This window comes from Aegilops tauschii, chromosome 3, assembly GCF_002575655.3.
Source record: "Aegilops tauschii subsp. strangulata cultivar AL8/78 chromosome 3, Aet v6.0, whole genome shotgun sequence".
In the NCBI taxonomy this organism is placed as follows: domain Eukaryota; kingdom Viridiplantae; phylum Streptophyta; class Magnoliopsida; order Poales; family Poaceae; genus Aegilops; species Aegilops tauschii.
The window spans coordinates 574321548-574346822 of NC_053037.3; the positions used below are offsets into that span (position 1 = coordinate 574321548).

Sequence of the window (25275 nt, forward strand, 5' to 3'; positions counted from 1 at the left end):
CCTAGTGTGCGCCCTTGGGGGCAGCGTGGATGCCAGAGTGTCGGCTTCGGTTTTGGTCGTAGGGTGTCGGCTTCGGGTTGCTCGGGTGATGGAGCCGATGTCTCGCCTGGTGCGCGGTCTCGGGGTCGGCTTGTGTGATGCTGGTGCCCTCTTGTGGGCATGTTGTAACCGTTTTCACCCAGGTTTTCGTTAAGTAACTGGGAAACTCTCTTCTACTTTTTTGATGAATCGGGTCCTAAGAGACCGCGTTTAAAAAAAAGGAAGGAGTATAAGGGGCGAATCATAGATGCCAGGGAGCATTACAAAAATAGATGAACATTCGTATACCCTCAATCATAGAGGAGTACAGAAGTTTCAGTGACCACCACTATGAAAATCTAAATCTGTTTCTTTCTTACCCAGAGCAAGATTCGTATTTTTTTTTTTTTGAAGGCAAAGCAGAGCTTTATAGATTAACGGCGCTCGGGCATATCCCCGGAGACGCAGGCAGCCACAGCGGGCGGTACAAATGAGTTCCACTCCATACAAACGCTAGGTAAACACATGCGACCGATCTGAGCTAATTCATGTGCTACAGAATTCGCCGAGCGCCTACAATGGGTCACATTACATTTGGCGGACCACATTTTAAGCTGGAATTTCAGATCTTCGATGATCGCAGCATGCTGGGAGGAGTCAGCTACTCTGACATTCATGGCATCAACAAGCAGCTGCGAGTCAGTTTCAAAAACGACTCGTGTGGCGCCCAGCTCGGTCGCAGTCGATATGGCCGCTGCCAACGCGTTTACTTCAGCCCCAAAGGAGTCTAGTGCTTGGTCTTGGCGCCCGGCGCGAGCGACCACCACTTGGCCATCAGAGCCTCGAGACACTACACCCCATCCAATCATGGACTGCCCAGCAATGAAAGCCCCGTCTAGGTTAAACTTGAGAGTATCAGCTTCAGGCGGTTCCCCTTTTGCCAAGGGCATACTTCGTTTCTCCGGCGCAAACACTTGTTCGTACTCCAAAGCAGTGCTTCTGATTCGCCTTATAAGCTCCGGAGCTTGCAGCGGCAGCTGGCCATCACGAACTTTGTTGCGCTGGTTCCACCATTGCCACCAGAAGATAATGATTAGGGCCCTTTGCTTCTCATTCAACTCCCAGAGCTGGTCAATCATCGCATGTACACATGTGATGTTTTCCAATCGCATGCGTTCTCTTTCCAGGCCTAGACCACGCCACATTTCTTTGGCCCATTTGCACTTGATGAAGAGGTGTCCTCCATCCTCCTTTCCATGACTGCAGAAGAAACAGCAGGTCTTCTCAAGCTTTACTCCTCTCCTCTCCAGATTCAGGCAGAGTGCGAGAGCTTCATGTTTCAAGCGCCATACAAACATCTGCAGCTTGGGCGGACATGGTAGTTTCCAGATTCGTTTCCAAGACTGATCAGCCATCCGCCCAAGCTGTCCGGCTCCGCTAGAGCTCGATCCTGGCGATCCGTTCCCCACATGCTTGCTCAACTCAACCTGCAGTTTATATGCACTTTTCACAGAGTGATTTCCTTTGCTATCATAGTGCCAAGCTATGAAATCGTCCACACCATCCCGTAGCGGAATCTGTAGTATCCGTTGGCATCTTCAGCACAAAAGATGTCCTTCACAAGCTGTTCATCCCAGTTTCCCGATATAGGGCAGATAAGTTCAGACACATAAGTTAACAGATTGGCACCTCTCGGGGTGATAACACGCCTTGACCAGGACCTTGGTATCCAGGGGTCATTCCAGATGTGCACCTGCGATCCATTCCCAATTCACCATATATATCCTTCCTTGATCAATTGCAGACCATGTAGGATGCACCGCCACGAGTACGAGATACCATCATGTGCTTGGGCCTCAAGAACGCTGCTATTCGGGAAGTATCGTGCTTTCAGCTAAAGCCCAACTTACACAACATGGCTTCCAAAAAGCCCCACTCGACACGGTCATAGGCTTTGCTCATGTCTGCTTTGACTGCTGTCACACAACTTTTGCCACTTCTCTTATTCATGAGGTAGTGTGAGATTTCATATGCAGTGAGAACGTTGTCCGTAATTAGTCTACCCGGTACAAAAGCGCTTTGATTATCCGAGATGACATCCGGTAGCACTAACTTCAGTCTATTTGCTATGACTTTGGAAACCAGCTTGTAGACTACATTGCACAAGCTAATCGGCCTGAGATCCTTGATCCTCTTCGGGTTCTTGACCTTGGGGATGAATTGAACCATAGTGTCATTCCATCCCTCTGGCATGTCTCCTCCATTTAGCACTGATAGGACCTCTTTGACAATCTGATCGCCCATGAAATGCCAATGTCGCTTGAAAACGATAGAAGGCATACCATCCGGTCCCGGGGCCTTCAGATCACCAATATGATCCAGGGCTGCTTTCACTTCCTCTCGAGTGTATTCGGCTTCAAGAGTTGCGGGCATTACGCTGTTCACCCGTGGCTGAACCTTATCGATCAATTCTTGGATGCGATGCGGGTTAGATGTCGTAAAGAGGCCGTGAAAAAATGAACACATATAATTAGTTAAAGCCTCCCCTTCTTCCACCACCTTACCATCCTCCCTCCTGATCTCCTTCAGCCTATTAGCCTTCTTCCTTCCATTAGCTACCGACTGCAAATATTTGATGTTTTTATTCCCCCATCGCAACCACCACATGTGCGCTCTCTGTTTTAGTTGAGTATGTTTCTTATCTTTCAACTCCTCCAGCAAGCATCGAAGTCTAGCTTCCTCTCTGATCTTTGACTCCGAGACCCTCTCCTTCATGCATCGCTCCAGGTCTACCCTAGCCTTCTTAATCTTCCCATCCAGCTCTCCCAAAACCTCCTTGCTCCATTTACTTGCTTCTGAGGCAACTCCTCGTAATGCTTGTGCCACTCCCCCACCATTTCCCACCAGACTATCATCCCATGCTTTTTTCACCACCTCCTCACACCCCTCCTCCTGTAGCCACCGAGCTTCGAAACAGAACAAATGATCTCCTCTCTTCCATCCCCTATCGACTCCGTCCAAACACACGATGACCGGCCGATGGTCAGAATGCCTTGGTTCTCCATTAATCACCACATGGCTTGGGAAGCGTTGGCACCATTCATCATTGGCCGTAGCACGATCTAGCCGCTCACAAATATATGTTCTTAATTCTTTGATATGGTTCCTCCATGTGTACATGTCGCCCTCAAAACCGATATCACGGAGCTCACAGAATTGGATAGCCTCTCGGAAGCCATCAAGGGAGTGTTGCGGCCGATCAGCCCCCCCCCCCCCAATCTTCTCATGACACGACAGTATCTCGTTAAAGTCACCCATACATAGCCATGGTCTCCCATTCTGGTGCTGGTTCTTTAGAATCTTCAACAGCCTCCAAGTCTCCTTCTTCCTCTCCGTGGCTGACTTGCCGTACACCCCCGTCAATCTCCATATCCCTCCACTCTCCTGCTGAATATCTACGTCGACATGCCTTCTGCCATACGATCGTAGGGTTACATCCACTTCCTTCCTCCAAAACAAAGCTACTCCTCTTCCGCTCCCCTCCCCCTTCCATGCTACCATGTTGGTAAGGCCCAACAGCCACCTAAACTTTTGCAGATCCTTCTCACTTAATCTTGTTTCACATAGGAACAGGACATCGGGCTCCTCCACTCTTCCCAGCTCGAGAAGAGAGCGAACTGCCGGGCCATTCCCTAGCCCCCGATAGTTCCAACTGATGATTTTCATTGCTCCCAGCGGGGCTGCTCAAGCAGCCTGGCCGATATACTGTTAGGTGAACTAATCGTACCCTTCCCTTCTCCCTCCACCATCTCTTCTCGCTCCTCCCTGTGTATCACACCATTATCATCCTTGCCTCTTTTCGTCATACTAGCATTATCAACATCCATCTCTTCCCCCTCCCTCTTCCCCAAATTAACCATAAGACTTCCTTCTCCTTCTGACTCCAACCTGTTGGCCCGAGGTTTCCATCTAAATTTCTTCCCATCCTTCACTGCTCCGTCCTTCTCCGTTGCCACCTTCCCCTACTTGCTTCTGTTGTCACTATCATCAGCTATGCACCTCCCCCGATTACCTTCACCTTGTGTTTCCACGCGTTCCCCCTTCTCATTTATTACAGTTGTCTGCAACTCGACGGCCACACTGGTTTGTGCGTCCCCCTTTTGCGAGGTAGGAGAGGGCTCAAACTGAAGATTTTTTGCGGCCTCACTGCCTGCTACCTTCGGCCCATTCGACAACAGCTTCAGCGGGCTCGTAACCTCCTTTTCATCAGCGCCTACATCCTTCCCACTGTCCTTCGAGGTCGTGTTTTCCTTCCGCCATGAGACCGCATTGCTGCCTGAAACCACCAGAGTTCTTCCCTAAGCTGTACTGCCTCCTATCACTTTGGCCATGGGGCCCCGACTTCCCACTCCCCCTGCTGCCACTCCTACTATCACCGTATCCACAGATCTCCTGCCCCCCTTCCTTCCTCCAATCATCCCCTCTTTTACCACTCTCCTCAGCCCTCATCCATGGCCCAAACTCCAGAGCCTCTCCTTTATCTGGCCTCCTCCTGCATTCCTTCTCGCCATGACCAATCACACCACAAGTATTGCAAATGTCAGGCAGAAACTCATACTCAAATCTACATCAAAGCAGGGCCTTTTTCTTTTTCTTATCACCTTCCACCTCCATGCCCTCCGCACCTCCTCCATTCTCCTTCTTCTTCTGGCGGTCTAGCACAAAACCCCTCATGAGTGGCTCTGTAATATTCAGTTTGACCTTCACCCTTAGGTATTTGCCCACTGCATTGCCATCATGCTCAACATCAACTTCCACAAGATCATGAAAGTCCGCTCCAATTCGTTCCCCCGTGCTTCTGTTCATGTGACCAATAGGTAGGCCAAAAACCCTGATCCACATAGGAATCAAGTTGAAGTCGTATTCGTCTACTGTTTTTTCCGGATCAAGGTCCTCCATGACCAACAATTCCTTATCAAACCACCAAGGTCCTTCCTCAAGAGCACGCCTCCACCATGACGCCTGTCGACACGTGAACAGGAAGATGTTGGTCTCCAGTTCTTTACATTGCACACCCTTGATCGGGCACCAAATCCTCCCAAGGTTTGCCCTACAACTCTTGCATGGGCTGGTTTTTCCGAGAACAGCTTGCCCACCGCTTGTGGATCATCCGGCGCCCATTCCGGCGCTTTCCCCTTTTCCATCTGCCCGATCTTCACCCCCCTCCTCTCTGCTGCCGAAAGCTTCAATCCTCGCATCAGGCCTTCTACTGTTGGGGATCGTAGCAGAATTTTAAATTTTTCTACGCATCACCAAGATCCATCTATGGAGTATACTAGTAACGAGGGGAAAGGAGTGCATCTACATACCCTTGTAGATCGCGAGCGGAAGCGTTCCAATGAACGAGGTTGATGGAGTCGTACTCGCCGTGATCCAAATCACCGATGACCGAGTGCCGAACGGACGGCACCTCCGCGTTCAACACACGTACGGAGCAGCGACGTCTCCTCCTTCTTGATCCAGCAAGGCGGAAGGAGAGGTTGATGGAGATCCAGCAGCACGACGGCGTGGTGGTGGATGTAGCGGGATCTCGGCAGGGCTTCGCCAAGCTTCTGCGAGAGGGAGAGGTGTTGCAGGGGAGGAGGGAGGCGCCAAAGGCTGTAGTGTTGCTGCCCTCCCTCCCCCCCTTTATATATGCCCCTTGGGAGGGGGGCGCCGGCCAAGAACCCATCTATGGGGGGGGGGGCGGCGTCCAAGGGGGGAAACTTCCCCCCCAAGTCAAGTGGGGCGCCCCCCCACCCTAGCGTTTCCAACCCTAGGCGCAGGGGGAGGCCCATGGGGGGCGCCCCAGCCCACTAAGGGCTGGTTCCCTTCCCACTTCAGCCCATGGGGCCCTCCGGGATAGGTGGCCCCACCCGGTGGACCCCCGGGACCCTTCTGGTGGTCCCGGTACAATACCGATAACCCCCGAAACTTTCTCGGTGGCTGAAACTGGACTTCCTATATATAATTCTTCACCTCCGGACCATTCCGGAACTCCTCGTGACGTACGGGATCTCATCCGGGACTCCGAACAACTTTCGGGTTTCCGCATACCCATATCTCTACAACCCTAGCGTCACCGAACCTTAAGTGTGTAGACCCTACGGGTTCGGGAGACATGCAGACATGACCGAGACGCCTCTCCGGTCAATAACCAACAGCGGGATCTGGATAGCCATGTTGGCTCCCACATGTTCCACGATGATCTCATCGGATGAACCACGATGTCGAGGATTCAATCAATCCCGTATACAATTCCCTTTGTCAATCGGTATGTTACTTGCCCGAGATTCGATCGTCGGTATCCCAATACCTTGTTCAATCTCGTTACCAGCAAGTCTCTTTACTCGTACCGCAATGCATGATCCCGTGACTAACTCCTTAGTCACATTGAGCTCATTATGATGATGCATTACCGAGTGGGCCCAGAGATACCTCTCCGTCATACGGAGTGACAAATCCCAGTCTCGATCCGTGCCAACCCAACAGACACTTTCGGAGATACCCGTAGTGTACCTTTATTGTCACCCAGTTACGTTGTGACGTTTGGCACACCCAAAGTACTCCTACGGTATCCGGGAGCTGCACGATCTCATGGTCTAAGGAGAAGATACTTGACATTGAAAAAGCTCTAGCAAACGAACTACACGATCTTTGAGCTATGCTTAGGATTGGGTCTTGTCCATCACATCATTCTCCTAATGATGTGATCCCGTTATCAATGACATCCAATGTCCATAGTCAGGAAACCATGACCATCTGTTGATCAACGAGCTAGTCAACTAGAGGCTTACTAGGGACACGTTGTGGTCTATGTATTCACACATGCATTACGATTTCCGGATAACACAATTATAGCATGAACAATAGACAATTACCATGAACAAAGAAATATAATAATAACCATTTATTATTGCCTCTAGGGCATATTTCCAACAGTCTCCCACTTGCACTAGAGTCAATAATCTAGTTACATTGTGATAAATCGAACACCCATTGCGTCCTGGTGTTGATCATGTTTTGCTCTAGGGAGAGGTTTAGTCAACGGATCTGCTACATTCAGGTCATGTACTTTACAAATATCTATGTCTCCATTTTGAACACTTTCACGAATGGAGTTGAAGCGACGCTTGATATGCCTGGTCTTCCTGTGAAACTTGGGCTCCTTCGCAAGGGCAATAGCTCCAGTGTTGTCACAGAAGAGATTCATCGGGCCCGACGCATTGGGATTCACCCCTAGGTCGGTAATGAACTCCTTCATCCAGACTGCTTCCTGTGCTGCCTCCGAGGCTGCCATGTACTCCGCTTCACATGTAGATCCCGCCACGACGCTTTGCTTGCAACTGCACCAGCTTACTGCTCCTCCATTCAAAATATACACGTATCCGGTTTGTGACTTCGAGTCATCCAGATCTGTGTCGAAGCTAGCGTCGACGTAACCCTTTACGACAAGCTCTTCGTCACCTCCATAAACGAGAAACATATCCTTAGTCCTCTTCAGGTACTTCAGGATATTCTTGACCGCTATCCAGTGTTCCATGCCGGGATTACTTTGGTACCTTCCTACCAAACTTACGGCAAGGTTTACATCAGGTTTGGTACACAGCACGGCATACATAATAGACCCTATGGCCGAGGCATAGGGGATGACACTCATCGTTTCTCTATCTTCTGCCGTGGTCGGGCATTGAGCCGTGCTCAATTGCACACCTTGCAATACAGGCAAGAACCCCTTCTTGGACTGATCCATATTGAACTTCTTCAATATCTTGTCAAGGTACGTACTCTGTGAAAGACCAATGAGGCGTCTTGATCTATCTCTATAGATCTTGATGCCTAATATATAAGCAGCTTCTCCAAGGTCCTTCATTGAAAAACACTTATTCAAATAGGCCTTTATACTTTCCAAGAATTCTATATCATTTCCCATCAATAGTATGTCATCCACATACAATAAGAGAAATGCTACAGAGCTCCCACTCACTTTCTTGTAAACACAGGCTTCTCCATAAGTCTGTGTAAAGCCAAACGCTTTGATCATCTCATCAAAGCGAATATTCCAACTCCGAGATGCTTGCACCAGCCCATAGATTGAGCGCTGGAGCTTGCATACTTTGTTAGCATTCATAGGATCGACAAAACCTTCCGGCTGCATCATATACAATTCTTCCTTAAGGAAGTCGTTAAGGAATGCCGTTTTGACGTCCATCTGCCATATCTCATAATCATAGTATGCGGCAATTGCTAACATGATTCGGACGGACTTCAGCTTTGCTACAGGTGAGAAAGTCTCATCATAGTCAACCCCTTGAACTTGTCGATAACCCTTAGCGACAAGTCGAGCCTTATAGATGGTCACATTACCATCCGCGTCTGTCTTCTTCTTAAAGATCCATTTATTTTCTATGGCTCGCCGATCATCGGGCAAGTCAGTCAAAGTCCATACTTCGTTTTCATACATGGATCCTATCTCGGATTTCATGGCTTCTAGCCATTTGTCGGAATCCGGGTCCGCCATCGCTTCTTCATAGTTCGAAGGTTCACCGTACCACTCTGGTGCGGAACGTGTCCTTGTGGACATGATTTCCAGGACAGGGTTGCCGTACCACTCTGGTGCGGAACGTGTCCTTGTGGACCTACGAAGTTCAGCAGTAACTTGATCCGAAGCTTCATGATCATCATCATTAACTTCCTCCCCAGTCGGTGCAGGCACCACAGGAACATCTTCCCGCGCTGCGCTACTTTCCGGTTCGGAAGGGGTGACTATCACCTCATCAAGTTCCACTTTCCTCCCACTTAATTCTTTCGAGAGAAACTCTTTCTCCAGAAAGGACCCGTTCTTGGCAACGAAGATCTTGCCTTCTGATCTGAGGTAGAAGGTATACCCAATAGTTTCCTTAGGGTATCCTATGAAGACGCATTTCTCCGACTTGGGTTCGAGCTTTTCAGGTTGAAGTTTCTTGACATAAGCATCGCATCCCCAAACTTTTAGAAACGATAGCTTAGGTTTCTTCCCAAACCATAATTCATACGATGTCGTCTCAACGGATTTCGACGGAGCCCTATTTAAAGTGAATGCGGCAGTCTCTAAAGCATAGCCCCAAAATGAGAGCGGTAAATCGGTAAGAGACATCATAGATCGCACCATATCCAATAGAGTACGATTACGACGTTCGGACACACCGTTTCGCTGAGGTGTTCCAGGCGGCGTGAGTTGTGAAACGATTCCACATTTCCTTAAGTGCGCACCAAATTCGTGACTTAAATATTCTCCACCACGATCTAATCGTAAGAATTTTATTTTCCTGTCACGTTGATTCTCAACCTCACTCTGAAATTCCTTGAACTTTTCAAAGGTTTCGGACTTGTGTTTCATTAGGTACACATACCCATATCTACTTAAGTCATCAGTGAGAGTGAGAACATAACGATATCCTCCGCGAGCCTCAACACTCATTGGACCGCACACATCGGTATGTATAATTTCCAATAAGTTGGTTGCTCGCTTCATTGTTCCGGAGAACGGAGTCTTGGTCATCTTACCCATGAGGCATGGTTCACACGTGTCAAATGATTCGTAATCAAGAGACTCCAAAAGTCCATCTGCATGGAGCTTCTTCATGCGCTTGACACCAATGTGACCAAGGCGGCAGTGCCACAAGTATGTGGGACTATCGTTATCAACTTTACATCTTTTGGTATTCACACTATGAATATGTGTAACATCACGTTCGAGATTCATCAAGAATAAACCATTGACCAGTGGGGCATGACCATAAAACATATCTCTCATATAAATAGAACAACCATTATTCTCGGATTTAAATGAGTAGCCATCTCGAATTAAACGAGATCCGGATACAATGTTCATGCTTAAAGCTGACACTAAATAACAATTATTGAGGTTTAAACCTAATCCCGTAGGTAGATGCAGAGGTAGCGTGCCGACGGCGATCACATCGACCTTGGAACCATTCCCGACGCGCATCGTAACCTCGTCCTTTGCCAGTCTCCGTTTATTCCGCAGTTCCTGTTTTGAGTTACAAATATGAGCAACCGCACCGGTATCAAATACCCAGGAGCTACTACGAGTACTGGTAAGGTACACATCAATTACATGTATATCACATATACCTTTGGTGTTGCCGGCCTTCTTGTCCGCTAAGTATTTGGGGCAGTTCCGCTTCCAGTGACCACTTCCCTTGCAATAAAAGCACTCAGTCTCAGGCTTGGGTCCATTCCTTGGCTTCTTCCCAGTAACTAGCTTACCGGGCGCGGCAACTCCCTTTCCGTCCTTCTTGAAGTTCTTCTTACCCTTGCCCTTCTTGAACTTAGTGGTTTTATTCACCATCAACACTTGATGTTCTTTTCTGATCTCCACCTCCGCTGATTTCAGCATCGAATATACCTCAGGAATGGTCTTTTCCATCCCCTGCATATTGAAGTTCATCACAAAGCTCTTGTAGCTTGGTGGAAGCGACTGAAGGATTCTGTCAATGACCGCGTCATCCGGGAGATTAACTCCCAGCTGAGACAAGCGGTTGTGTAACCCAGACATTTTGAGTATGTGCTCACTAACAGAACTATTTTCCTCCATTTTACAGCTAAAGAACTTGTCGGAGACTTCATATCTCTCGACCCGGGCATGAGCTCGGAAAACCATTTTCAGCTCTTCGAACATCTCATATGCTCCATGTTTCTCAAAACGCTTTTGGAGACCCGGTTCTAAGCTGTAAAGCATGCCGCACTGAACGAGGGAGTAATCATCAGCACGTGATTGCCAAGCGTTCATAACGTCTTGGTTCTCTGGGATTGGTGCTTCACCTAGCGGTGCTTTTAGGACATAATATTTCTTGGCAGCTGTGAGGATGATCCTCAGGTTCCGGACCCAGTCCGTATAGTTGCTGCCATCATCTTTCAGCTTGGTTTTCTCTAGGAACGCGTTGAAGTTGAGGACAACATGGGCCATTTGATCTACAAGACATATTGTAAAGATTTTAGACTAAGTTCATGATAATTAAGTTCATCTAATCAAATTACTCAATGAACTCCCACTCAGATAGACATCCCTCTAGTCATCTAAGTGAAACATGATCCGAGTTAACTAGGCCGTGTCCGATCATCACGTGAGACGGACTAGTCAAGATCGGTGAACATCTCCATGTTGATCGTATCTTCTATACGACTCATGCTCGACCTTTCGGTCCTCCGTGTTCCGAGGCCATGTCTGTACATGATAGGCTCGTCAAGTCAACCTAAGTGTATTGCGTGTGTCCCGAGGCCATGTCTGTACATGCTAGGCTCGTCAACACCCGTTGTATGCGAACGTTAGAATCTATCACACCCGATCAGCACGTGGTGCTTCGAAACAACGAACCTTCGCAACGGTGCACAGTTAGGGGGAACACTTTCTTGAAATTATCATAAGGGATCATCTTACTTACTACCGTCGTTCTAAGCAAATAAGATGCAAAACATGATAAACATCACATGCAATCAAATAGTGACATGATATGGCCAATATCATTTTGCTCCTTTGATCTCCATCTTCGGGGCGCCATGATCATCTTTGTCACCGGCATGACACCATGATCTCCATCATCGTGTCTTCATGAAGTTGTCACGCCAAAGATTACTTCTACTTCTATGGCTAACGCGTTTAGCAATAAGGTAAAGTAATTTACATGGCGTTATTCAGTGACACGCAGGTCATACAAAATAATAAAGACAACTCCTATGGCTCCTGCCGGTTGTCATACTCATCGACATGCAAGTCGTGATTCCTATTACAAGAATATGATCAATCTCATACATCACATATATCATTCATCACATCTTCTGGCCATATCACATCACATAGCACATGCTGCAAAAACAAGTTAGACGTCCTCTAATTGTTGTTGCAAGTTTTTACGTGGCTTGTATAGGTTTCTAGCAAGAACGTTTCTTACCTACGTAAAACCACAACGTGATATGCCAATTTCTATTTACCCTTCATAAGGACCCTTTTCATCGAATCCGTTCCGACTAAAGTGGGAGAGACAGACACCCGCTAGCCACCTTATGCAACTAGTGCATGTCAGTCGGTGGAACCTGTCTCACGTAAGCGTACGTGTAAGGTCGGTCCGGGCCGCTTCATCCCACAATACCGCCGAAACAAGATAAGACTAGTAGCGGCAAGAAGAATTGGCAACATCTACGCCCACAACTGCTTTGTGTTCTACTCGTGCATAGTAACTACGCATAGGCCTGGCTCATGATGCCACTGTTGGGGATCGTAGCAGAATTTTAAAATTTTCTACGCATCACCAAGATCCATCTATGGAGTATACTAGCAACGAGGGGAAAGGAGTGCATCTACATACCCTTGTAGATCGCGAGCGGAAGCGTTCCAATGAACGAGGTTGATGGAGTCATACTCGCCGTGATCCAAATCACCGATGACCGAGTGCCGAACGGACGGCACCTCCGCGTTCAACACACGTACAGAGCAGCGACGTCTCCTCCTTCTTGATCCAGCAAGGGGGAAGGAGAGGTTGATGGAGATCCAGCAGCACGACGGCGTGGTGGTGGATGTAGCGGGATCTCGGCAGGGCTTCGCCAAGCTTCTGCGAGAGGGAGAGGTGTTGCAGGGGAGGAGGGAGGCGCCAAAGGCTGTAGTGTTGCTGCCCTCCCTCCCCCCCCCCCCCCTTTATATAGGCCCCTTGGGAGGGGGGGCGCCGGCCAAGAACCCATCTGTGGGGGGGGGGGGGCGGCGGCGAAGGGGGGGAAACTTCCCCCCCAAGTCAAGTGGGGCGCCCCCCCCCCCACCCTAGGGTTTCCAACCCTAGGCGCAGGGGGGGAGGCCCATGGGGGGCGCCCCAACCCACTAAGGGCTGGTTCCCTTCCCACTTCAGCCCATGGGGCCCTCCGGGATAGGTGGCCCCACTCGGTGGACCCCCGGGACCCTTCCGGTGGTCCCGGTACAATACCGATAACCCCCGAAACTTCCCGGTGGCTGAAACTGGACTTCCTATATATAATTCTTCACCTCCGGACCATTCCGGAACTCCTCGTGACGTACGGGATCTCATCCGGGACTCCGAACAACTTTCGGGTTTCCGCATACCCATATCTCTACAACCCTAGCGTCACCGAACCTTAAGTGTGTAGACCCTACGGGTTCGGGAGACATGCAGACATGACCGAGACGCCTCTCCGGTCAATAACCAACAGCGGGATCTGGATAGCCATGTTGGCCCCCACATGTTCCACGATGATCTCATCGGATGAACCACGATGTCGAGGATTCAATCAATCCCGTATACAATTCCCTTTGTCAATCGGTATGTTACTTGCCCGAGATTCGATCGTCGGTATCCCAATACCTTGTTCAATCTCGTTACCGGCAAGTCTCTTTACTCGTACCGCAATGCATGATCCCGTGACTAACTCCTTAGTCACATTGAGCTCATTATGATGATGCATTACCGAGTGGGCCCAGAGATACCTCTCCGTCATACGGAGTGACAAATCCCAGTCTCGATCCGTGCCAACCCAACAGACACTTTCGGAGATACCTGTAGTGTACCTTTATAGTCACCTAGTTACGTTGTGACGTTTGGCACACCCAAAGTACTCCTACGGTATCCGGGAGCTGCACGATCTCATGGTCTAAGGAGAAGATACTTGACATTGGAAAAGCTCTAGCAAACGAACTACACGATCTTTGAGCTATGCTTAGGATTGGGTCTTGTCCATCACATCATTCTCCTAATGATGTGATCCCATTATCAATGACATCCAATGTCCATAGTCAGGAAACCATGACCATCTGTTGATCAACGAGCTAGTCAACTAGAGGCTTACTAGGGACACGTTGTGGGCTATGTATTCACACATGCATTACGATTTCCGGATAACGCAATTATAGCATGAACAATAGACAATTACCATGAACAAAGAAATATAATAATAACCATTTATTATTGCCTCTAGGGCATATTTCCAACATCTACGTCTTCCATCTCTGCCTCTCCCCCCTTCCTCCTTCTCAGAACACCCTAGGGACGAACCGGTGGTGTACGACCGCGATCCCTAGCTCGCGGAAGGCCTATGCTGGATGGGAAGGGGAGTGAGGTCAGGTGGAACGCGGTGGTGTCAACCCTTACAAAGAGACGAGCATGGCGGGGCGGCGATCGGCGGCAGCCTCGAGGCAAAACCCTAGCGAGATCGGGATCGCCCCGATATCGCCTCTCCGTGATGTACGCTAACCGCCACCTGAAGGGACGGACCTGGCAAGATTCGTAATTAGTTACGTCAGCTAGGGTAGTATATTACCTTTCTATAAAATATTATGTAAAGCTGACTTTCGTTAGAACAGAATAATTAATGGACATAGGCGCAATGGATGAGGTGATGCACATGAGGATAAGAGTTTAATCGTTAACTAGCAGCTTCATAAGCCTTTGCTAGGCACTACATGACTCCACCAAGCCAGGGTTGTAGGTCCGACCATGATGCGTGTAGGCAGTCAGCTTAGCTCTGGTTGTAGAACAGAAATCTTGCACCCAAGAACACAAAATGCATTTCAGAATTTTCGATCACCGGTTTCATGTCCAGGACACATTTGGAATACATTAATAATCTGGACCCATGGTGCTAAGTGTAACCAGGCACTCACAAAGGGTTATGCAATAGAAAATTGGCTGTTGAGTAGCCTAAATTTTCCAGCAAAAAAAGAAAAAAAAAGTAGCCTAAATTTGAGCAGCTGAACAATTGCCGCTGCACTGGCACGTACTACATATGCACTACCAAATGAACAGCCATCTTTCAACGGCATAATACAACTGATGAGAGGGAACTTTCTATTCGCATTTACAACTGCATCGCCACATAATTCCTGGTGCAGTTCCCTGATTGAGACAAGGCAAGCAGAAAACTCGTTTTTGACGACCAACGGTAGTGCAGATGGCCTTGTAACGCCAACAGAGAAATATGAACATGACTGACAGTTACAATGTCTCAAGAGGAACACTTAGTAGGACCTGGCAAACCTTTCTTCGGCTTATCAGTACAACATTTACTTCCATTAAATAGTTATCAGCGAAAGGGAAAGAAATGACGGAGATAACACCTAACGATTCAACAGAAAGACATAGTTATAGCAGAAGGTTCCGATACGTATCCAGGTGCAGTGGATTCATGACTAAAAATCTAGTGCAACTTGACACTCTGCTTTAATTTCATGGTTGGGTACAAAATAACAAGGAACAAAGAAACTAATGTATTTTGCTAAATGCAGTACTAAGAAAACCACTGGATAATGTCCAAAAATGTAGAAGACCATGATAAAAGCCAAATCAATACTTCAGACAAGAAAAACAAAGACATGTGGCAGATAAACTAGCAAATATTTCAACCACTGACCAAGATGACTTGGTTGCATCAACTTGCATGGTAGCCACTTCAGCACAAAAGGATATTCAAAGAAATATGAATGTCATATAAAATTTGGAGGCTTCTTGATCATAACTTTGCATATATCAATAGGCACCTTTAGTGGATCCACTCCATACATATTGAAAAATATAAAGATACGATTTTCAAAAGCACTGACGGTTCACAGAATAACCATCTAGCGTTGGAAAGAAGGTATGTGGAACAAGAGTTTGCTTGAGCCGATGTTGAGAAATACGGAGACCTACATGATGGAAATAGGCCACCAAACTGCCTTCAATATCAAAGTGAAGTAACCACTCGCCAAATCTGACCAACACGAGCATATCACCATCACAAGAGTGGACCACCACATGCCAATCATGGACAATCTGACCAAACTGCACATTGAGATATGAAACCGGCAATTCAACCCGATAGTTTAAGGTCCAAACCTCGCTTAAGTAATCCTGCATCATCCAGATATCAATGATTTCCACTTCGTCATCACTAAAGTTGGACATGCCGAGCATGCCATATATCTCAAACAGATTAGCGCGGTCAGGAACAACCGGAGCGCACATCTCGCAGGACGACTCGGCTATGGTGTTGAATACCATTATAATGTTGCTTCCGCACTCATGTTTCTCCACATGCCAATGCAGGCTACCATGGAGTAGGATAGCTTCCCCATAGAAAATCCCTACCACCGTTGACCATCCGATCTTCCTAGGCAGCTGAACTGAGCCCAATGCAAAGATGTAGAAGCCAACATTTGCCGGATCATAAGTTCTATGGTACATCAGAATCCGGTACTCACCTGTAGGGAGGTGTCGGTACATTCCCAATGGGACGAAGGAAGAAAGCATGGACAGGCGAGCATGCTCACGAGTGGTCGGGTTGCATATGGAGAAGCAGGCTTTAGTCGTGTCAGTGAAAAGGAGGAGGCCGTCACAGGAGGCATCCAGATCCAGACGGACCTTGTCTTCAAACCGGACGCGGGCAACATGTTGGACCTGGGCGTCGGCGGCCTGGTTGTCGATGGTGATGATGTCGCCGCAGTATATGCCTCTGTAGTTGGGCTCGAACGCGAGGGGGAGGGTGGGCTGGCGGCCGTGGTGGGCGATGAGAAAGTCGCGGATGGAGGTGGCGCGGCGCCAGGCGCTGCAGACGGCGCGACAGCGGAGGAGGGCTTTGGGGGGCAGGCGGACGAGGATCTCCCATATCACGATCTCCTCCGGGAGGCCCTGGTGGACACGCGTGGGTCTTGCTGTCGTAGGATCCGCCATGGTCGCCGGCTCGATGGGAGCTCTCGATCCGTCCCAGGAGCGTCGGTAGGTCGGTGTTTCCTCCCGTAGAGCTAGATATATCTGGAACGACATAAACTGGTTTGGCAAGCTCCAACCGCCCAGGCTCTCAACAACCAAAGTCGAGGCGGCCCTCTGCTCAAGTTATATACTCCACGCGGACCCTCGGAGCCCTAATTTGTCTCCGCCACAAATGATACCCTTCAAACCCTAGACTAGATCCCCCGATTCCATCTCGCCGGATCAGTTGCATGTGCATGCGCGATGTAAGGTTCAATTTTCTCATCTGATTTCTGTCCGATGCTGTTGCGCTGCTGCTGACCGAGCAGTTCGAATTGAGTCTCTACTATATATACATCTACCTGGACTTGACTAGTTTGGTTTTTATATAAAATGCACAGAACGATGCCACTTTTTCACTGATTTCATATACATTAATTGTTTTCCAGTCATAACACACATATTTGTATTGCTCTTCCAAGTATTTACGTTTATTTTCTACAACAGGACTGCAGGCACAGCATCCAAGACGGAGGACGGACTCAATGATAGAATCGCCAGACTCGAGTCATCATTGAAAGCAAAGGGCTAGGGCGGCTGCGTAAAAGGCTTCCGTGAAACCGTAGAGAGAGGATGAATAGACGTCAGTGAATTATCCAGATTTTGTTTCTTCTCCTTCCTTTCCACGCACACCACACATACATTGCTCTATTAGAACCATCATTGTTCCGCTGCTGAATCGTGTTCGTTAACCTGTCCATGCTGCTCGTGCCGCCGCTGTGAAAGGCGATGAGCTCAGATAGCCATCGAGACGGAACTGTTTGGGGAACTTCCCAATCCACCTGCTTTCGGCAGTGCTTTTGTGGATAGATCATTTAGCCGTGAAGTTGCATGTGGTCAACAACGCTATCTGACCAATGCCAATGTTTCTCGAGATTTGTTGGCTTCTTTTTAGAGAAAAGACACGAAGGCTTGACTTCAAATTAATGAAGCCATCAACCGGCTAGGATACATGTGCTGAATTATAAAGTAAAAGACTTGACCAAAAACCAAAAAAAAAATTACATGCCAAATTCACTACGACCAGGAGTCGCAGAGAAAACAATGATCAAGCCGCCGAAGGTCTTGCGCGGCAAGAACAGTAGGGCCGGAGCCACCCGATGACAGAAATTGCCATGGACATGAAGATACAAACCGCTTGAAGGAAAATATCGACTCCGTCACCTGTTGCCTCGGGCCACTGCCAGAGGGAGAGACCACTATCTCCCCTTTTCTCCCAACCGTGCCAAATATGCGAATGCCACCACCGGTTGGCAACCAACCATCAAACAAGGCGAGGAGCCACTGAAAGATGCGGAAGGACCCACACACCACTACCAACGCCGTCAACCAGGGGAGCCGAGCACCGCCGCCACCACCCACCACCCCCAACCACCCCTTGAACGGTGCCTCCAAGGAGAACCGAGGTGCCAGAATGCCTCCGACGTCCGGTCAAAAGGCCAAGACTTCCGCCCGGAGAACAAGGGGGACATACCTGGAAGCTCGACCCGCCCTCAAGATGGGGAACTTCACCGGAGCACCGCCAGCATTGAGGTCGACGAGAAATCAACCAGGGGTTTCCCCCGTTCCAAGACACCACCCCCATCCTTGATGGCCAGAAGGGACGACCAGCACCCGCGCGCTCCATCCACCGAAGAGATAGACGCCATCATCTCCCCCCAAGGCTGCCGGCCCGCCGGCCTGGCTTACAGAGCCCCTCACACCGGCGCGAGGCAACAGATCCTCGCCGCCACCTTCACCGGAAGACATGCGGCAGCTGACGGGCTCCTTGGGTGACAGCATGGAGGGGGGAGGAGGGAGGAGAGGAGGTGGCGTATAGGCTTTGGGGCCGCTCCCGAGAGGGGCGACGCAAGACCCTGGGAGTCGGTTATTCTACCGGGTTTGAAATTTTTCTTGTATTGTCGCCTCGAGGAACATTGTTTCTTATCTAACCGATGCCAATGATACCATACGCTTATGAGATTTTTGATGACCTCAATCATGATGTTTCGCAGGAGATAAGATGCTATTTGCATGCTCGGGCACCTCTACCACTTGGAAGAGCTGCACTACGGCCAATAAGATTTGTGACTTCAGCACGTTTGGCTACTGGCTACTGCATACAATGCTAATAGAAATAGAGATGATGATTAGAGGGGTGTGTTGTGATGCTGATCATTATGTTTTCCATTTTGCTTTGTTTTCAAGCTAGATTTAAGTCATTAATTCTATCCTACTTTTATCACTAATAGGTCACAGTGCACCTTCTTGATAATACTGTTATTGATGGGTTGTTAGCTCTATATGATCAAGGCGACTGTTAGGCGCCGGCGCGCCGGCCGAGATTTCTGCCGGTCTGCCCTCAGCCGCTTGATTCAGCCACACGCGACCGTTCGATTGGATCCCCTCGCGTTCGTCTTCTTCGTTCCGCCTCGCCTTGTACGACGCCGCGCTCGCCAGCCACCACGCGCCGCCTTGCTCGTCCTCAGCCATGTCCTCGCCAGCTATCTACCCGGCGTTGTCACCGCCGGCCGCCATCACAGCCGCATCTCCTCCTCACCCGCCATGGTCACCACGGGCACCGAGTTCCCAGCTCGCCTCGCTGTAATCTCCATTAGCCGGTTGAAGCTTTCCCAGTCGCCGGTTGAAGCTTTCTAGGCCGCGGTTGCAGCTTTTTTTTGCTCGGTGCCCCGACCACCAGCTTCTCCGTATTTTTGGTTGAAGCTTTCCCGTCGTCGGTTGTAGCTTTATAGGCCACCGGTTGCAGCTTATTTTGCGGAAGTGCCCCGACGACCATCTTCTTCGTTGTTCTTTGAAACTTTTTATGTTGCCGGTTGAAGCTACCTAGGCCACAGGTTGTAGCATTTTTCGCTGCCGGTTGCAGCTTCTCTCACTCACTGGGCGCAGCCCCCGCCTAGCTGGTTCTAGCAAAATTAACAGCCGATTGTAACATTTTCGACCGTTGGTTCCAGCTCCGGCGCAGGCTGGTTGTAGCTTTTTTTGCATACAGGGCGCAGCTTCCCTCGCAGGACAACTCCGGCGACCGCCCTCTCCCTATGGTTCCAGCATGATCACTCGCTGGTTCCAGTGATTCAGACCGTCGGTTGCAGCAAAAACCGTCTCCGGTGATGCATGGGCGCCGCCGGGGTACGCAGCAAACATGGTTCCATTATGGCGGCTGGAGCTTGCAGCACGGCCATGGCGTCGCCATGACGAGGAGGACGACGACGGTCGAAGCCGCACAACCATGGCTTCCATGGCAGCGGGGTTGGGCGCCATGGCCGCAGGGAGCAAGTGGGGATGCAAAAATTGAAGAGAGAGAGAGACGGATGTGAGAGGGGCTAGCCGGCCACGGTGGAGGGAGAGGCTAGGCACCGAGCGGGCCGTGAAGCTGCTGTAGCTAGCGCATGGACAGTGCGCGAAGAAGGGGAAAAGGCGAGGCAGCAAATTGAAGAAGAAGACACCCACGAAGGGATAAGGTGGGCCTGCAGCGAGAACGAGCGGTGCGACCGGCCGAACACTCGGCCGGTCGACCGTATGTAAACGTTTCCCATCAACAAATTGCAACTGTCACGACCTTGGAGCTACCAACTCTCCACCCGTAGATCTGAATCCGGCTCCCTCTCGTGGTGACCGACTAGTTGTCGGGCATGCCTTCTCGCTCAGAACTTTTATGGCCACATGGGTCTCTCAGTGAAAATCCTCCCACGTGGGTTTCTGATGATCCAGATATCACAGTGGTATGCTATTACCGAAAAAGAATTTCGCCCCGCTTTATATATAAAGCAAAGATCCACAGTGCCCGGTCACGCACCCAAGGCATGATACATAGGCGCTGAGCGGAGCAACACACACCCTAGCACTACAAGAGCCGCCGGGGGCTTCATCCGAAGAAGTGAAACCGCATATGACGAACCGTGGGCTCCAAGGCAGTGCCTTCAAGAAGGATACGGCACCGGAGCGTCGCCACCGCCCGATCCGAAGATCAGAGTTTCCCCTGGAGCACCACGACGGGCAGTGATAGCCGCGACGACGCCTTCAAGAAGGGAGCGATTTCGCCGTCGCCAGTCCGTCCGAAGAAAGAGTAGGTTTTCACCCCGGCCAACATTCACCGCCACCGAACGCCACACCCCGGCTACCACGCCGCCCACACGGCCGTGGTAGCCGGGCAGCACTGAGGCACGAGCTCTGCCCATGAGCACCGCGCCACCACCACCAGGGCTGCCGCCCCAGAATCCAAGACCTTGACACCAAGTCCCCCGAGCCCCACCGTTACCCCCACCGCAGAGACGGGCGGAAAGGATCCGCCTTTCACACCCCTGGCCGGACCCAAAGCCAAGACCCAATAGGCCGGCCACCACAGGCCTCCATCGAGCCGTCCTGCAACACCGGGCGCGAGACGAGCGCAGTCCTGCTGCCGGGCGCGAGACGGGCCGGTCGTGCTGCCGGACGCGAGACGAGCGCAGTCCTGCTGCCGGGCGCGAGACGAGCCAGTCCTGCTGCCGGGCGCGAGACCAGCTCGGTCCTACGTCACCTGGTGCGAGACGGATGATGGACCGCAGCCGGGAGAAGGCCAGCCCTCCGGAGAGAGAAGCGAACGGACGCCGAGGAGAGGGGTCGAAGGCCGATACAGGCAGCATACAGACGGGCCGACGCCAGGAAAATCTGGCCGCCGCCGTAATCAACCTGCCACCACCACCGCCGCCAGCAGCAGCAGCTAGCGCGCCGCCGTGGCCCACGGTCATGGCCACGACCACACCGGGTCGCAGCCCGCCCCCGCACCGCCCGACGCCCACATGCCTGCCAGACCAGAATGGTGCTGGACGGGGCCGCCGCCGCCAAGCACGCACCACCGCCCCGGACACCAGCCGAGGCCACACCCCTGCCACGGACGACCACCGCCGCACCCCACGGCGCCGTCCGCAGTCCTCGCCGCCCGCAGCTCGCGTCGCGACGCGGCTAGATCTGGCGGAGCTGCGTTGACCCGCACCATCCGCCGCCACCGGCCGCCCAGCACGCCCCACCACCACGACGCCCGTCGCGCAGCCAGCAAGATGCCGACGCCGCACAGCTCCGACTCCCCGCCACGCCGCAGCGCCCTCTGCCAGTGCCACACCCCAGCCCGGCCGCCCCGTCCCGCATCAGGGCCCCGCGCGAGAGGACGAGATCTCCCCGCCGCCGCCGACGCCAGCCGCGCTTCGCCCGGCTGCAACCCCTGGCGGCGGCGAGGGAGGAAGGAGAGGAGGAGGGGGCGCCCTGGCGGCGGCTAGGGTTCCCTCCTGGCCGCCCGCGGGGGAGGGGGAGGGGGGGGCGGGACGCAGGAGGGTCGCGAGAAGTGGCCCAGATTCGGGGCTGGCGGCGGATCTGGGCTATTGACTCTTATGTCACTTTCTTCGCATGATTGAGAACCTGAAAAAAATTATTGCATGCAGATATATGTGGCCTTGCTACTTTATCACTGTGTGCGCCAAAGTGAAGATACCATCTTTCCTTTATAAACCCTACCACTTTACTTTTTGTCCTAGGTTGTATTTGGTGGGCCAGTTATAAGAAATGGTGATAGATTTATTGGTCTGAGCCTTCATATTAATGATTCCGATGATTTAAATGGAATTGATGTATACTGGACTACAGATCAACAAAGAGTATGTTCTCAAACGTAAGGAGTTGATGAGTCAAACCTAATTAATCAGGGATTGCCTGTTCAAAATCAAATAAACCACCTCACAGCTTAAACTTTTGGGCAAACTGAACCTATAATATCATACAAGATCAATTTGCAGGTCTGTATCAGGTTAGTCGAACAGGATGGAACCAGGGTGGAGTGAAGCGCTTTTCGCAGATGATATTCGACATGGAACCTCGCAATCAGGTGTGTTGGAAATAAACCTTGTTGTTCAGGAAGATCAGTTCAGTAGGTTCAGGTTGAGGTGTCATTTTCTTCAGTTTCATCATTTGGCAGATTAGTTAGTTAGCTAGCTGGTTTAGCTCGCGGGCTTAACAATCTGGCGTGAGTCTCACGCCACGTTGATCTGATTGTGCCCCATTTTATTTTTCTGTAATCTGAATAAGTACAAGAGAAGAAAGAGCAGAAAAGCTGTGGAAGTTTGAGCAGCACAAAACCTTGTCTTCCACGTTGGTTCTCGAGTACGTAGATTTGCTTTGAAAGCAACAAGGAGCTCCTTGCCCCCGTTGCACTCCTCCCAAAGGGTTATGCACTATAAAATTAGCGATTGAGTAGCCTAAATTTCCCAGTAAAAAAAGGGGGGAAAAGTCACAGTGGCCTAAATTTGAGCAGCTGAACAATTACCCCTGCACTAGCAAATGATCAGCCATCTTTCAACGGCATAATACAACTGGATCATCTCATAATTCCTGGTGTTGTCCCGTGCTTGAGACAAGACAAGTAGAAAACTTCCCTTCGACCAACGGTAGTGGAGATGGCCTTGTAATGCCAATTGCCAACAGAGAAAAATGGACATGACTTGCAATTTCAATATCACAAGAGGAACACATCGTGGGACCTGCCAAACCATTCTTCGGCTTACCAGTACAACTTTTACTGCAATTAAATGGTTTGCGGCTAAATGAAAATGATGGAGATAGCACCTAACGATTCAACAGAAAGACATAAATACAGCAGAAGATTCAGTATGTTGAAGAAAAATCAAGTGCAACTTGTTGGTCCACCAAGAGGATACTCTGCTTTAATTATATGGTCGGCTACAACAAAACTTGGAACGGAGAAATTAATGTATTTTGCTAAATGCATTACAAAGAAAACCACTGGATAATCTCCAAAAAAGTAGAAGCCCACGATAAAAGCTAAATCAATTATTCAGATAATAAAAAACAAAGACATGTGGCAGATCAACTGGCAAATATTTCAACCCCTGACAAAAATGACTTGGTAGCATCAACTTGCACGGTAGCCACTTCAACCCAAAAGGATATTCAAAGAACTATGAATGTCATGCAAGATGCAATCATATAAAATTTGGAGGCTTCTTCTCATAATTTTGTATATATGAATAGGCATCTTTAGTTGATCCAATCCATGCATATTGAAGATCATAAGGATATGCTGTTTAGAAGCACTGACGATTCACAGAATAACCGGCTAGCGTCGTAAAGAAGGTATGTGGAACAAGACTTTGCTGGAGGCGATGTTGAGCAAGACGGAGACCTCCGTGATAGAAACTGGCCACCAACCTGCTATCGGTATCAAAGTGAAGTAGCCACTCACCAAATCTGACCAGCACGAGTACATCACCATCGCAAGAGTAGACCGCCACTTTCCGATTTTCATAAATCATACCAAACTGCTCATTGAGATATGCAACCGGCAATTCAACCCGATATTTTAAGGCCCAAACCTCGCTTTCGTAATCCTGCATCATCCAGATATCAATGATTTTCATTTCACCATTAAAGATTGACATGCCAAGCATGTCATACATCTCAAAGAGATTAGCGCGGCTAGGATCAGGAACAACCGGAGCACGCATCTCATGGAGCGACTCGGCTGTGGTGTCGAATACAATTATATGGCTGCTTTTGCTCTTATGTTTCTCTAGGCGCCAATGCAGGCTACCGCGGAGCAAGACATAACCCCCCAGAGAGTCACTTGCTCCCTTGGCCACCCTTTGATGTTCCTCGGCGGTTGGATTGAGCCCAATGCAAAGATGTAGAAGGCGTTGATTGCCGGATCATCATTTTCCTGAGTCAGCAGTATCCGGTACTCGCCTGTAGGATGGTGCCGGTACATCCCGAACGGAATGAAGGCAGAAAACATGGGGAGACGAGCATGCTCACGAGTGGCCGGGTTGCAGATGGAGTAGCAGGCGCCATACAAGGTGTCTTTTCGTTTGAGCTGACTAACTGAGTCGTCAGTGAAAAGGAGGAGGCCGTCGCAGGAGGCATCTAGATGGATCGTGTCGTCAAGCTGGACCGGGGCGACGTGTTGGACCTGGGCGTCGGGGGCCCGATTGTCGAAGGTGATGATGTTTTGGTAGTTTCGGTCACCGCAGTTCATGTGCTCCGAGATGAGTGGGAGGGCGGGCTGGCGGCCGTGGTGGGCGAGGAGGAAGCTGCGGACGGAGGTGGCGCGGCGCCATGCACGGCAGACGGCGCGGCAGCGGAGGAGGGCTTTGGGGGGCAGGCGGACGAGGATCTCCCATATCACGATCTCCTCCGGAAGGCGTTGGTGGAGACGCGTCGATCTTGCTGTTGCAGGATCCGCCATGGCCGCCGGCTGGATGGGAGCTCTCGATCCGTCGTCGCAGGGGCACAAGAAGAAACAGAGCAGAGATGTATTTAGGGTTTTGGGCTGCCAATCTAGAAAAACGCTTAAACGGGCTGGGCTTACCTAAGAAGCCCCAATTTGTCTCCGCTATAAAATAATGAAGCCACTCTCGATCCCGTGTTGGTTTCGGTCGAAGTCTGGCGATTC

At 50.2% G+C, this 25275-nt stretch overlaps 3 protein-coding genes across 3 annotated transcripts; all 3 read right to left on the reverse strand.

Moving 5' to 3' along the window:
• Positions 1-452: 452 nt before the first annotated feature.
• On the reverse strand, positions 453-1433 carry LOC141020705 (uncharacterized). Its single transcript, XM_073495643.1, has one exon. The coding sequence runs from the start codon at positions 1431-1433 to the stop codon at positions 453-455; it is 981 nt and encodes a 326-aa protein (XP_073351744.1).
• Positions 1434-4647: 3214 nt separating this feature from the next.
• On the reverse strand, positions 4648-16766 carry LOC141020706 (probable F-box protein At3g44130). The gene is made up of 3 exons (XM_073495644.1): positions 15933-16766; positions 15813-15878; positions 4648-5040 (listed from the first exon to the last, which is right to left on the reverse strand). The coding sequence occupies exons 1-3, from the start codon at positions 16764-16766 to the stop codon at positions 4648-4650; spliced, it is 1293 nt and encodes a 430-aa protein (XP_073351745.1).
• A 6640-nt stretch (positions 16767-23406) lies between these two features.
• Positions 23407-25068, reverse strand: LOC109763949 (uncharacterized). Its single transcript, XM_020322829.2, has 3 exons — positions 24467-25068; positions 24010-24413; positions 23407-23432 (listed from the first exon to the last, which is right to left on the reverse strand). The coding sequence occupies exons 1-3, from the start codon at positions 25066-25068 to the stop codon at positions 23407-23409; spliced, it is 1032 nt and encodes a 343-aa protein (XP_020178418.2).
• Between the last annotated feature and the right edge of the window lie 207 nt (positions 25069-25275).

Bases quoted from the DNA above. Each gene is read 5' to 3' on its own strand.
- LOC141020706 (XM_073495644.1), bottom strand. From the start codon at position 16,766: ATGGCGGATCCTACGACAGCAAGACCCACGCGTGTCCACCAGGGCCTC. The intron at 15,879-15,932 runs GTTTGGACCTTA...CTCAATGTGCAG, and splicing joins TGCAGGATTACTTAAGCGAG to TTTGGTCAGATTGTCCATGA. The intron at 5,041-15,812 runs GTCAGATTTGGC...ACGTGTCGACAG, and splicing joins ATGGTGATATGCTCGTGTTG to GCGTCATGGTGGAGGCGTGC.
- LOC141020705 (XM_073495643.1), bottom strand. From the start codon at position 1,433: ATGGCTGATCAGTCTTGGAAACGAATCTGGAAACTACCATGTCCGCCC.
- LOC109763949 (XM_020322829.2), bottom strand. From the start codon at position 25,068: ATGGCGGATCCTGCAACAGCAAGATCGACGCGTCTCCACCAACGCCTT. The intron at 24,414-24,466 runs GTGGCCAAGGGA...GCTCCGCGGTAG, and splicing joins CCGCCGAGGAACATCAAAGG to CCTGCATTGGCGCCTAGAGA. The intron at 23,433-24,009 runs GTCTCCGTCTTG...TTGAATCGTTAG, and splicing joins GGCCAGTTTCTATCACGGAG to GTGCTATCTCCATCATTTTC.